Below are 12530 nucleotides of genomic sequence, written 5' to 3'. Positions count from 1 at the left end.
GCTCATCCAAACAGCTGGGACTCCGCGGTGGCCCCTGCCCGTGTCTATTGACCTAAGTCGCTGGAAGGCAGATAAAAGCGGCCGATGGAGGCAGATAAAACCTTGCCCGTGCTCCGGGAGCTGCCCCAGTGCGAGCGCTGCCACTTCGCGGGGCGGCCGGCCAGACTTCCTTAATGGGACCCCTGGGGTCGTCTGCTCCACGCCTCGAGCTCCCCAGCAGCCGGAGCGCCGCGGCCATCATGCCACGATGGTTATAACTTGGATCTTGCTGCTGCTGCTGCTGCTGCTGAGTCCGTTGCGGGAACCGCAGTCCCACGGGCTGGCTGCGGAGGTGCCCCCGGGACCTCCCTGCGCCAAGGGCCCGGCGGGTGACCCCAGGCTGCGCAGAGATGCTGGAGGGCGCGGCGGGGTCTATGAGCATCTCGGGGGAGCGCCCAGGCACAGGAAACTCTACTGCGCCACCAAGTATCACCTCCAGATCCACCCCAGCGGGAAGATCAACGGCAGCCTGGAGAAAAACAGCCTCTCCAGTGAGTACCCCGCGCGCCTCCTCCGGGGCCGCCTTACCGGCGCTGACCATCCGCCCCGGCCAGCTGAGCCGCCCTGCGGGTCCCGCCGCCGCTGCCCGGAGCGCAGCGCCAGGGAACCGGACGCACCTGGGGCCAGGTGCGCTGCAGCGCCTGTCTCCAGGAGCGGCCCGGCCAGGGCTCGAGGCTTGCTGGAGGAGCTGCCCGCGGGGAGCCGGGGGGCAGAGCTGCTCCTTTAGCGGCCGGGGGGTTCCCCGATTCAAACTCAGCCGGATTTGGCCCCGGTTGGCTCGCCGCGATGGCAGCGCAGGGACCGAGCAGTGCCCCAACTAGGGCCCTGCCAAGAGGGCAGGGGGCTGGACTCCATCACCTCCCGAGGTCCCTTCCAGTTCTGTGAGATGGGTGTGGGTGTGTGAAACTGCCGAGAGCCGCGGAAAGCCGGCGAGTCTTCTGCCCAGGAGTAAGTGCCTCGGCTGGGCTCTTGACATCTACCGGACAAAGTCCATCTCTTCCCCCTTTGGTGCAGCTTAGCTCCAAACGCCCTTGCCCACGCGCAAGGCACTGGTGGGAGAAATACACACGTGGCACGACCCAGTGGAATATGGCTGAGCTCAAGGGGAGCAGGATCTGGTCCCCCGTTTTTCAAGTTGCCCCTGGTTTAGCGAAGGCCGTTGGAGGGCTACAGACCAAAGCATCTCTCCCTCTCTCTGCAGGGAATCTGTTCCCTGGCCTCAGATTTCTTCCTGCTCTGAGCAGGCAGCTCGGGTCTCAGATGCAGCAATTTCTGGGCCAAGCCCCCTTTTCTTCGTACAAATGCACCTCCTTACATACATCCTGGGTGTTGAGTCCCTCTGGTTATCGCAGGAAGCAGCTTGTCTGTCCAGAGAAGGGATAAACTAGTACAGTGGTAACAACAAGAAGTCCTGTTGCATCTTATAGACTAACAGATATGACTCATGCATCTCACGAAGCAGGTCTTTGCCCATGAAAGCTCATGCTCCAAAATATCTGTTAGTCTATAAGGTGCCACAGGACTTCTTGTTGTTCTCCAAGATACGAACTAACATGGCTACCTCTCTGATACTTACTGAGGTAACTGTACTCATCTGTCACAGACTACATCTATGCTAGAGGGGTTTTTTGACAAACCAGGTGTTTTGTCAACAAAACCCATGGAACATACACGCTAAAAATGTGATCAAAACAAAAAAGCAGTTCTGTGGCACTATAAAGACTAACAAAACAATTTATTAGGTGGTGGGCTTTCGTGGAACAGACCCACTTCTTCAGATCTTAGACACGCTAAAAGCGCATTGTGTAGACATACCGTTGACAGAACTCAGCACTTTTGCCAACAGCCTTCTTCCTTTCCCCCATGAGGCAGAACACCTTTCTCAATAGTCTGTCTTGCACACGCACATCACTGAATAAATCATTTTGTTAGTCTTTAAAGTGCTACCTTTCTGCTGCTTTTTTGTGTGGAGTACAGACTAACACGGCTACCTCTGTGTTATTGTTCGACAGAATCTGTCAACCAAAGAGCCATATGGACACTCTAAGGGGCCCTCTGTTGACAAACTGGGCTTCTGGGCCACTGGGCAGCCCTGTCTGCCGTGCTTCTGGTGGGTTGTTCTCTTGAGAGAGCGTCTGGGCAGTTCTGGCTGCTCTCTGTTGACCGAGCATATCAACAGAGTGATCTGCTTTCATGCGTGGCCACAATCTGTCGACAGAAGTTTTGTTGGAAGATATCTTCCAACCATAATGTCTATCAACAGATCACCCTAGTGTAGACATAGTGCTGGTGTTTAATTACCTTTGCTCCAGCTGTGGGCATGCCTCCTCATCTTTCCTTTCAAAGCTTCCTCACAAACTCCCTGTCACCATGCTGGGACCAGCGCTGAGCCCTGAGGAGTCTGTGGACATCCAAAGGCTGTCTTCCATCTCCAACTGGGATTCTCTCCCCTCAAGCTGTTTGCTGCCTCCCTGTCCCAATTCTCCCCATTTGTCTCCTCCTATGGGAATATGAGGCAGTGGAGACTTTCACCCCTTGGAAATATGCTGCAAATCAGTAACTGAGACAAACTGGGACATGTCAGGTGCAAAGGGCTGTGTCAGAGCTAGAAGGGAAGAGGGGGAGTTTCAAATACTTGTCTTGAAAAGCCAGCGGAGATATTGTAGCTTGAGTGCGGACTCACGTGTCTCACAAAGATGCCTTGAGGGGAGGAACCATCTTACTTCCAGCCAGCAGAACCTTAAATCCCCAGAGAGTTGGTGCCATCCTTTCTTCTCCCTCCCCAAGATATGAAGCACAGCATTATTTCTGTACAAAGTATCCCATGTTGGGTGCCTGGAAGCCAGCAGGCTTGGGGAAAGCCTATGTGTGTGCTTGGGTTAGTGTCCTGGGATGGGGAGAGACCTCTGAGACCTGTCACCAGTCCACAGAGGAAAATCACCATTCCTAGACTAGGAAAACCCACTCGTTATCAAAGACTTTCAGGAGACATTGTTTCGAGTTCAGTCAATGGCAAAATGCTGGGTGATACGAAACAGCTGGAGGCGAGCAGTAATTACCCTAGATTAAGGTCAAAGCAGGAATTTAACTCAGCCGAATAGGAGACCTTAACATGGTGGCTATGGCTGCACTTGAGAGTTTTGCTGACAGAACCCCAGTTTTGTATACTACACTGGTGGAACCTCCACACACAAGATGTATTTGGCTGATGGTACGTCCACAAAAGTCGACCCTTCTGCCGACAACCTTCTGCCTCTCCCAGATGAGGAAGAGCATCTTTTGTCAACTGATACTGTTGACAAAAATGCTGTGTGGGCACTCTGGGGGGCCTTCTCTCGACATACAGGGAGTCCAGAACAATGGGCAGCCCTGTCTGCTGTGCTTCTGGGTGCCTGTTTTGTTGAGAGAGCTACTGAGCAGTCTGGTTGCTCTGTCAACAGAGCGGATCGCTCTCCTGATTGGCTTTTGTGTGGGACCACACTCCGTTGATGGAAGTTTTATTGGGAAATCTCTTCTGACAGTGACTTCTGCTGACAGATCTCTGTAGTGTAACCATAGTCAGTGTGTTTTCTAATGGTCAGAAGACACTCCGGGGTTTAAACACCAGGGATTTTGGCATTCTGGTTTCTATCAGAGTACTGAGCTTTTAAACCAGAATTTCTGAACTAGGTGCTTTACAAGGTGAGATATAAATTTGCCCACTTATCAGAACAACTCCTGCTACATCTTCCCTCAAGTGAGTTCTGTGATGGTTTGCATCTTAGCATCTTTTGGCTGGGTGTAACCACTTTGGGAGGCTGTCTGTTCTTCTCTCCTCCCACCTCCACACTGCTTACTCTTGTCTAGTGCATTAGACATGATCTTCTGGGCTCTGAAATATCTCCTGCCTTATTGTCATACTGTTTCAAGTACTGCACCAACTTCCTAGATGACAAGTTCCTTTCATGACTATATACATGGCTCTAAAATGCAGCCGTCTTACTTCATTTTACCCTGGAGACCTCAGAAAGAGCATTGTCCTGAAATGGGTAGCTCTGTGACCGGTTTCAATGTCAAGCACTCCGCAGTCTGCAAGAAAGGCATTAAAGGGGATTTAAACTTTTCAAATACACATACAGGATTAGGTGAACCTATAGTTCACTTCAGATCTCTTCTTCTTACGATTGTTAAATTTCAGTCAAACAAGCAGGGCTTTATTGTCAGCTTCAACCAATTCCTGTCTCATTTTTGATTATTGTAGTCTCGTTTTATGTATATGACTGCAGTATGACTTCTTGAATGTGTTAGTTGTTAGAGTGACTTCATATTCTGGAGGTAAGTAGCTATTAAGATGTATTTCAGAAAGTTAGGTATGAATGGTAACATCACATTTTTCCTCTGTTTCTGTTTCTAGGTATTCTTGAGATAACAGCAGTTGATGTTGGAGTCGTTGCCATCAAAGGTTTGTTCTCTGGCAGCTACCTGGCCATGAACAAAAGAGGCAGACTTTATGCTTCAGTAAGTTTCACCTTAAGTAAGACAGTGACACCTTGACTATTGTAGTGGAAATGTTCTATGTGGGTGTCAGTAATTTGGGGTGGGGCACGGTGGAAAGGAAGCACTATTATTCTGAGTGGACAGGCTTTATTTAGTATGAATAAGAGCTTATTGAAAAAAGATTAAATGCTGTAGCAGCTTTTTCTTTGATTTTGAGCTAGTTGAAAATCAGTTACAGTGTGAAAAATGATTTGAAATCCACACAGGAAAGGGGCTATCAAAGTGCTATATCTTCTAACTTTTCTGGCTACCTGTACTTCCAAAGAGACAAAAATAATTTATTTGGCAAAGATTAAAATTCTCTTGTCAAGATTTTAGGTTATACTGAATTAAGCACAAAAAATACATCAGAAGCAAGACTCTGAAATATAATATCAATATCTATTCATAAAGGGTCAAATTACACCTTCCACATCAGGAGTAAGTATAAATGTCAGCTGGAATGGAGTCAAAACCTAGAAAATCCTTCACTGATATTAATGACAGTTTCTCTTATGCAATAGAAAATCAGGCCCCAGGCAAATGTAAGAGAATTCAAACTGGTGTCAGAAGACAGAGCTGTATCAGGAAAACAAGTACAAGTAGTCATAAGAAGGTGTAAGTTAAACTAAGCTCCATTGCTTTAACTTCACATTTTCCTCCAGGCTTTTACATCTCCCATGTGGTCAATGGGAGTTGGCCAGAATATCACCTTGGTGGGTAAAATACCCCCTCTTAGACTCCTTTACGTTCATGTAGGTACAAGGAGCTATTTACAAACATGTAGCATACCCCATGTTGTCATCCATCAACTCTGGATTTGGCCCAATATCCTTGACTGAATTTCTGGAAGTCTGAGATCGAATTGTTATTATGTAGCAACTGTACTGTTCAGTCTCTGGGTAATCTTGAAGTATAAAAGTGTATTTTAAAAGATAAAAAATGTGCAGGGCAAAATACAGCTACCTGAAACTTGCTTCCCAAACCTATTGCATATAATTCTATTGATTGAGCTTAAGCAAGGAGAGGTTTTCCATGCACATGGCCTACATAACTCAAATACCATCATAAGTGAGGAGTTCTCAGCAAACCTAATATGTTTATGTATTTTCCTCTACCACCTTGAGTAGTTTCTGGTAAATGTTTAGAGGATTTGTTCTATAGTGTCAAGAGGGGCTTCACAAATGGGTGGAATTGCAAAGATAAGGGTTCTTTGGTGGTCTGGTGGACCTGTGTCACAAGTGGCTTCACCAAAGAAACACTGTGGAAGTGGAATGAATGAAGGTAAAGTAAATTCTTACTTTTCCTTGTTCAGATTATATATTTCCCCCCAGATCATTTAGGCTGAGTTTAAATGATGCTAATCTAAGGAAAAATGTTAATTTCTTACAATGGAGAGAAGCAAGAAATGTACCTGAGAGGCTTCCTCTCTAGGGTCTCTCCCTTCAGTGGGAGAAAGACGATGAGGCCACTTTACAGCTACCCATATTCGTCTCAGCTCCAGTAGGAGGAGAACCAGCTGCAAAAGAATCCTTTGAATTGTGAAGTACTGTGTCTGCTACTCCAACTACAGTTCGCAGCATCTTCCCCTCTGGAAGGGAAGGGGCCAGCATGGGAAAGGCTATTCTGTTCCCAATTCTCCTTTTTCAAAGGGCAATTTACAGTCAAAAATTCACACCAGGAGGTGACACACCATGGGCTTGTGCACATGGGGAAGTTGACTAGATTGATTTACAGCCTCTGGAGCAGTCTGGAACCAGTCCCTGGAGTGCTCAACATTAATGCACTGAACCCCAAGGGTTCTCACAGTGTCACAAGGGCAGGCCCATGGCCTCCAACTCCAACACTGGGCTTCCAGGTGCCAATGATTCTTGTCTCTTTCTGGCTCCCTGCAGCAAGAGGACGGCTTCTACTATACCCCTACAAGGCACCATGCTGAGCGAGTATTTGCCTCTCTTTGCTAACCTAAAACACTGTCCCTCCTGGTCAAGCCAGTGCAATCAGCCAGCTAAGCTGCTGTGGGCTCCCTTGCTGGCTCTGTCTCACTCTCTTTGACCTTAATCCCAGGTAAGAACTTCCAAAGCCCTTCAGAGACCAACCCTTGTCTCCATTGTTCTATTCTGGAATAACTATTCCACTATAGATATTCTAGAATAACTCTCGCTGTGGACACTCGATGCCAAAGTAAAAGTGATTTTATTCCAAAATAATAACTGCAAAAAAGGAGGAGAGACAGAACATAAGTGCAGTAGGAAAACTCTAATTATGTACCACACTCTCTGCATCATGAAAGTATCTGGTAATCTCATAGATTTGACTTTACAACATCCCTGTGAGATAGAGCAGCAATAACAGTCTGGTTTTACAGATAGGGGACTGAGACACAGGAAAACATAAGGCTAGATGTTTAAAAGCATTAAACTGTCTAAAGAGGCACATGCCTCATGGGATGTTCACACATCTTCATCTTTAGGTCCATAGATACTTCAATAATCTGGCCCTTAGTGACTTGCCCAAAGTCACACAGAAAGTCTGTGAAAGAGCAGGGTATTGAGTGGAGGTCTCTCAATTCCTAGGCTAATGTCATAACTACTGAACTATTATAGAGAAGAAATTTTATGGAAAAAGACAACAAAGCATGCTGTAGAGGTTCCTTTCTGCTTTTATGTTCTACCTATATTACGTGTTTCAGTAGAGAACATGGCAAAGCAAAGAAGTGACTTTGTTTCATAGCAATGTGTAGTCCAGCAAGAGTGACACTTCAAACCTAGCCTGAATAATCAGGAGGTAATTCCTCAATACCATTTTCTACTGTCTGCAGCAAGGTGAAGGCATTGCCCCATGCAGGATTTCTCAAACCCCGTTTTTATCCTTCAGCAGACGCTGAGGTCAAGGGGCCAACTCTCAGTGTCGCACATAAAAAGTGAGCCTACATTAAGTGAATAGCATGTGTGGGATTTGATGTACTGAGAAGATGAATTTATCATGGTTATAGTGAGGGAGTAGCATGATGGGGCATGTTTGTCCCAGAAAGAATGTGTGGGTGGAACTCTTTGTCATGTAAGAGGAGTTATATATTTCAGAGGACATTCAGGGTAGAGTGTACACCCCCCACAACCTCAAAACAGATATTAAGGAAGTTTAAAGACAACCATTACTTGGGACTTAAGTCATTCTGAGAGTCCACAGGGGTATTACATCTACCTATTAATATGTAGTTCATCATCAAGACACATAACTTTGCCACTTCAATAGTTTCAAAATGTCCATAGTAGATAGGCATCCAGGAAATTAAAATCATATTTGCAGTATGCAGACATATTGATATAGGCCCCTAAATGCAAGCAAACTAATAATTTCATCTTGGCTGGACAAATTAGAATGATATTCCTGAGTATTTTTACACCACTTTCCATCTTCAAAGTGATTTTCAGGCATTAATTAATATTTTTGAGACAAATATACCATCCCCATTTTCCAGATGGGGAAATTGAACTCAAGAGGTTAGGCAAATTGCCCTAATTAACATAGTGAGTTAATGACAATGCTGGGCTAGAATTCAGAAGGTCTGCATTCCCAATTCTGTGTTCAAATCAGTGTAAGAGTTTTGTTATTATTACATTGTATTGCGGTAGCACCTGGAAGCCACCAATCAAGTATCAGAGCCCCACTATGATGGAGTTATACACACAAGCCCATAACAACCAGAGCATTTGATCGAAGTACAAGAAAAGAGAAAACAGGTGACTACAACAGATAGATCTGGGGGAGCAAAAAGAAATAGTGAGGTACTTTTGATTAGTGGTAAGTCTAAGGTCGTCTGCAGAAGAAAAATATCTATAGATGAACACATATAGCAATTTAAAGAGTAACAGTTTGAATTCTGGTCCCTTTCTGTTTCCCGTCACTTTGTGAATGCTTGTTCACATATTACTTTGTGAATTGTTAGATATTTTGATACTGGGGGATGTTGTTAATCAATGGAAAGTTAGATAGATGCTGTTTGTCTCTCCTGAATTCCTCTTATACCATCCTTTCTCAACCTAATCTTGAATTTCCTTTCCTATATGCTGCAGTTTTTGTTTAACCACCAACTGAGCCCTCTGTAAAGCCAGGTCTACACTAGGGGATAAGTTCAAATTAAGGATCTACAACTCCAGCTATGTTAATTGCATGGCTGGAGTTGACATATCTTCATTTGAACTTTGGTGCCGTCCCCACAGCGGGAGGTCAATAGGAGAAATGCTCAAGTTGACTTCCCTTACTCCTTGTGACTGTCAGAGTCCTTTCATGAATTACTGGAATCAACAGGAGTGTCCTCAAAAGTCGATTTAGCATGTCGCTACTAGACAGGCTAAATTGAACTCTGAGAGATCGATCTCTGGAGTATCAGTCCATGGGTTAGACATGCCCAAAGTTCTGTTCCTGCATTGGTCAGAGTGCTGAGCTGTTGTCTGGGTGGTATTTCTGGACCTGATGGTTGGTGTGTTTGCTTTACAGGAAACTTACAATGCAGAGTGCGAGTTTGTGGAAAGGATCCATGAGTTGGGGTACAACACTTACGCATCTCGCTTGTACCGGACAGTGCCCAAGGGAGCCAACCCCAAACGCAAAGCCAGTGCTGAGAGACTCTGGTATGTCTCCATCAATGGGAAAGGCCGACCAAGAAGGGGCTTTAAAACCCGCAGGACACAGAAATCCTCTCTCTTTCTGCCCAGGGTACTGGATAACAAAGATCATGAAATGGTCCGCTTATTTCACACAAATGGTAAATACAGAGAGAGTCTACTGACACCACCGAGTAAGAATCAGAGAAGGAGAGGACACTGATGGTTCCTAGGGGAGGTTGGGATGGGGACTGAAAGTGAAAAAGAGTGTTTGGAGTATGACTAGCAAACAAACTGCTGGGATGGTAATAACATGAAAACAGGGGCATTTTTGATACACTGTGTATATAACTGAAGTCACATCAAGCCTATTTACCGTTAGATATTTTAGAAGTACCTGTGGTAAAAACAAGTGACATAAATTGAGGCACATTCAAATGTAAATTAGATGGAAATAATCAATGGCCTTTAATTTTTTTTTTATTTTATTTTTCTAACTTACTTTAAGTTGTTCTCTTATTGGGATATTCCCCTACTGAACAGCTCTCTCCTCTGAACATTTTACGTGCATCACCTGTTTCTTGAAAGAAAGCATAGCACTTTTGTAATCCTTCAGTAGTTTCCCAGCACAGGACTACATTCAAATTCTAATGAGTACAGAGATCTCAGAACTGGTTTATTTTGTAATTTACATGTATTTATTTTTACCTTTATTTTGACAAAGTCAGTATCATTCATATTTTCTTCCCTGAAATTAACTTAACCAAATTTGTAAGGTTACTTTGAATTTAAACATTTCAACAGTGCTTTATGTTGCTATGGTGTTCTAGAATTTGTTTAATTAAAACATGAGGGCATCTGATCTAGTTATTTAATTGATTTCTGTGAAGCTTGATAACGACCATATAAAACAGTTCATTAACTGTCACTTGATGGTTACCTGTCCTGTTCATTCCTTCTAGAGCACATGGCATTGGCCGCTGTCAGAAGACATAATAGTAGATTAGGGGCTTATCTACACTAGCTCCCTGCTTTGAAGGGAGGATGGTGAGTAAGGTGTTGGGAGTTTATTAATGAAGTGCTGCGCTGCTTTTGCAGCGCTTCATTACACAAATTCCCCCTGTGGCAACTTCGAAGTGTTAAACTTTGAAGTGCCGGCTCGCATGTAGCTGTGGCTAACCCGCCAGTACTTCCAAGTGCCCAGGGTACTTTGAAATCCCTTTACCCCTCAAAATTTTGAAGTGCCCGGGCAACTTCAAACTACTGGCGGGTGAGCCACAGCTAGACGTGAGCAGGCACTTCGAAGTTGCCACGGGGGGAATTTGCTTAGTGAAGTGCTGCATATGCAGCACAGCACTTCATTCATAAACTCTCAACACCCTACTTACCATGCTCCCTTCAAAGTAGGGAACTAGTGTAGACACAGCCTAGGTGGATCTTTAGTCTGACCCAGTATGGCATTTTTATGAATCTCATTCATTGCTTTAAGAGTGGACTGTTATGTTTAACTTGAGTACAGACTTCCATTAGAAACCTTTCTTATCAGGAGATGGGAACTCAGGGTCTGCTTCTCCTATCCTAAACTCCTGCTGAAGTCAGTAGCTCAGATGGGAGTTGCACCTTGGGAAAATCAGCCTTCAGGAGAGGAATCCTGATCAAACATTTTCTTTGGGCTGTTTTCAATATAAAAATCTTACTTTTGGGAGTTAATAGGTTTTAACCAGTAAAGAAAGAAAAATAATGGTTATGCAAAAACAGATTGAAGATGGTTTTCCTGTCATTACAATTTAAAAAATGAATAAAAAAGGTTTGTATTTTGGTTAGAGAGAGAATCAAGCAACTGGATCAGTGATCTTGGACTTTGGTTCAATCCCTTATAGAAATGAAACAGTTGCAATTTCTGATTTGAATCCTGAAGCACACTGGTGCAAAATTAAGCATGCTTGTGTCACATTTTATTCTGAATGGATAACTAGGTTTGGAAGGTGAAACTTGCCATTCAGGTGATGTGATCATATTGACAGGGCAATAGTCTGATTGAGAAGTGTCTGGCATGCATGGACAATTATCTTATCAGTCAGTATGTTGAAATTATGTTAGCATGGGAGTCAAGGTGATCTGCACCTTGGCAAATTAAGCCCATATATAGCACAGCTGAGTGCAAAAGAGACTGCAGTGGATTCAAGACAGCCAGTATGATGGATTCAATCATTCTGTCAAAATGCCTCTTAGATAACTACTCAAACCTGGATTTAGAGCCTCTGCCAACTGAAATTGATGAGAGTTTGATTGCATTGAGAATTATAGATACTCTGCATGTTTGGCCCACCAAAATTAGTAGAGGTACCAAAGTATGTATTTAACAAATAGGAGTGTTCAGTAAATAAATATTAGATTAATAACTTTTAATCTTATTACATACTGATAGGTATTGGTTCTGTTCTAAGTCATATTGCCACAAAGTGCAGAGGCTCTATTTTGAGCTATCCATTTAAGAAAAATTCATTCTAAACTGCAGTTGCCATCAATGAGAGATTTTTCATGAGGGAAAGGGAATTATTTGGCCCATAAATTGAGCAGTCGCCTCTTTCATCTCCAATGCAGCAAGAATCAGTGGGTGTGGTGTGGCCCATTATTAATCCAAAAGAACATGCACACTGAAAAATAATTGAGAAAGTAAAGTATATATCATGGAGTGTTATTTGAATCAAATTGTTCATTGCTGAATCTCACTGGTAGTGCTGGGTTGACAGCACAAGACAGACAGACAGGTTTAAGACAGTTGCTAAGTACCACACTATGAAGCATCACAAGCCATCCCACTAAGAAGCATGTCTGAGTTGAGGTTGTCTACAGGTCTTCAGCAGCCAAATACTGCCATATGTAGGATTCATGCACCTCTCTCTGAGCTGAGTTGACATGGGAATGTCTGCATGTTAAGGATGAATGTGGATTGAGCACAGGGCTGGGACTCATGAAACTGGATTCTAGTGCCAGCTCCTGTCTACTTTGTGATCATGTGCAAGTCAGTTATATACTTCTGTACCTCAGTTTTATGTCAAAGAAACAAGGATGATCAGTCACCCACCATTGTAAAGCATTGTTATACCTGTGGAATGAAAATCCTCCTTGTAAATTAAGAATAGTAGCTTAGAAATCTCTTATGCCTTTTAGACTACATGCGTAGGGAGCAGAGGAGGAGCATTGCTGTTCTGTCTGAGCATCCACTTAGCCTTTTGTGGTCCTATCATCTTCTCACTCACTTTGGGGAGGCACAAAAGGCCCACAGCAACCTTTGGGAGGACCACAGGAAGGGATGTGGGTCGGAGCCCGCGCTGCCCAGGGGTTCAGGTGCTGGGTGAGCAGCAG

The 12530-nt window shown here is 44.3% G+C and overlaps 1 protein-coding gene across 1 annotated transcript; it reads left to right on the top strand.

The window, feature by feature from the left end:
* The first annotated feature begins 247 nt into the window (after positions 1 to 247).
* FGF3 (fibroblast growth factor 3) lies at positions 248 to 9384 on the top strand. The gene is made up of 3 exons (XM_074998930.1): positions 248 to 530; positions 4433 to 4536; positions 9055 to 9384. Exons 1-3 carry the CDS (start codon positions 248 to 250, stop codon positions 9382 to 9384), a joined length of 717 nt encoding a protein of 238 aa, XP_074855031.1.
* The last annotated feature ends 3146 nt before the right edge of the window (positions 9385 to 12530 follow it).

The sequence above is a fragment of the Carettochelys insculpta genome, chromosome 6 (genome assembly GCF_033958435.1).
Source record: "Carettochelys insculpta isolate YL-2023 chromosome 6, ASM3395843v1, whole genome shotgun sequence".
In the NCBI taxonomy this organism is placed as follows: domain Eukaryota; kingdom Metazoa; phylum Chordata; order Testudines; family Carettochelyidae; genus Carettochelys; species Carettochelys insculpta.
Note: the sequence above shows the minus strand (reverse complement) of the source record. Positions and strands in the feature narration are given on the sequence as shown.

Excerpts from the sequence above, each read along its gene's own strand:
- FGF3 (XM_074998930.1), top strand. The coding sequence starts at position 248 with ATGGTTATAACTTGGATCTTGCTGCTGCTGCTGCTGCTGCTGAGTCCG. Across the intron at positions 531-4,432 it reads GGAGAAAAACAGCCTCTCCA|GTATTCTTGAGATAACAGCA; the intron begins GTGAGTACCCCG and ends TTCTGTTTCTAG. Across the intron at positions 4,537-9,054 it reads GAGGCAGACTTTATGCTTCA|GAAACTTACAATGCAGAGTG; the intron begins GTAAGTTTCACC and ends TTTGCTTTACAG.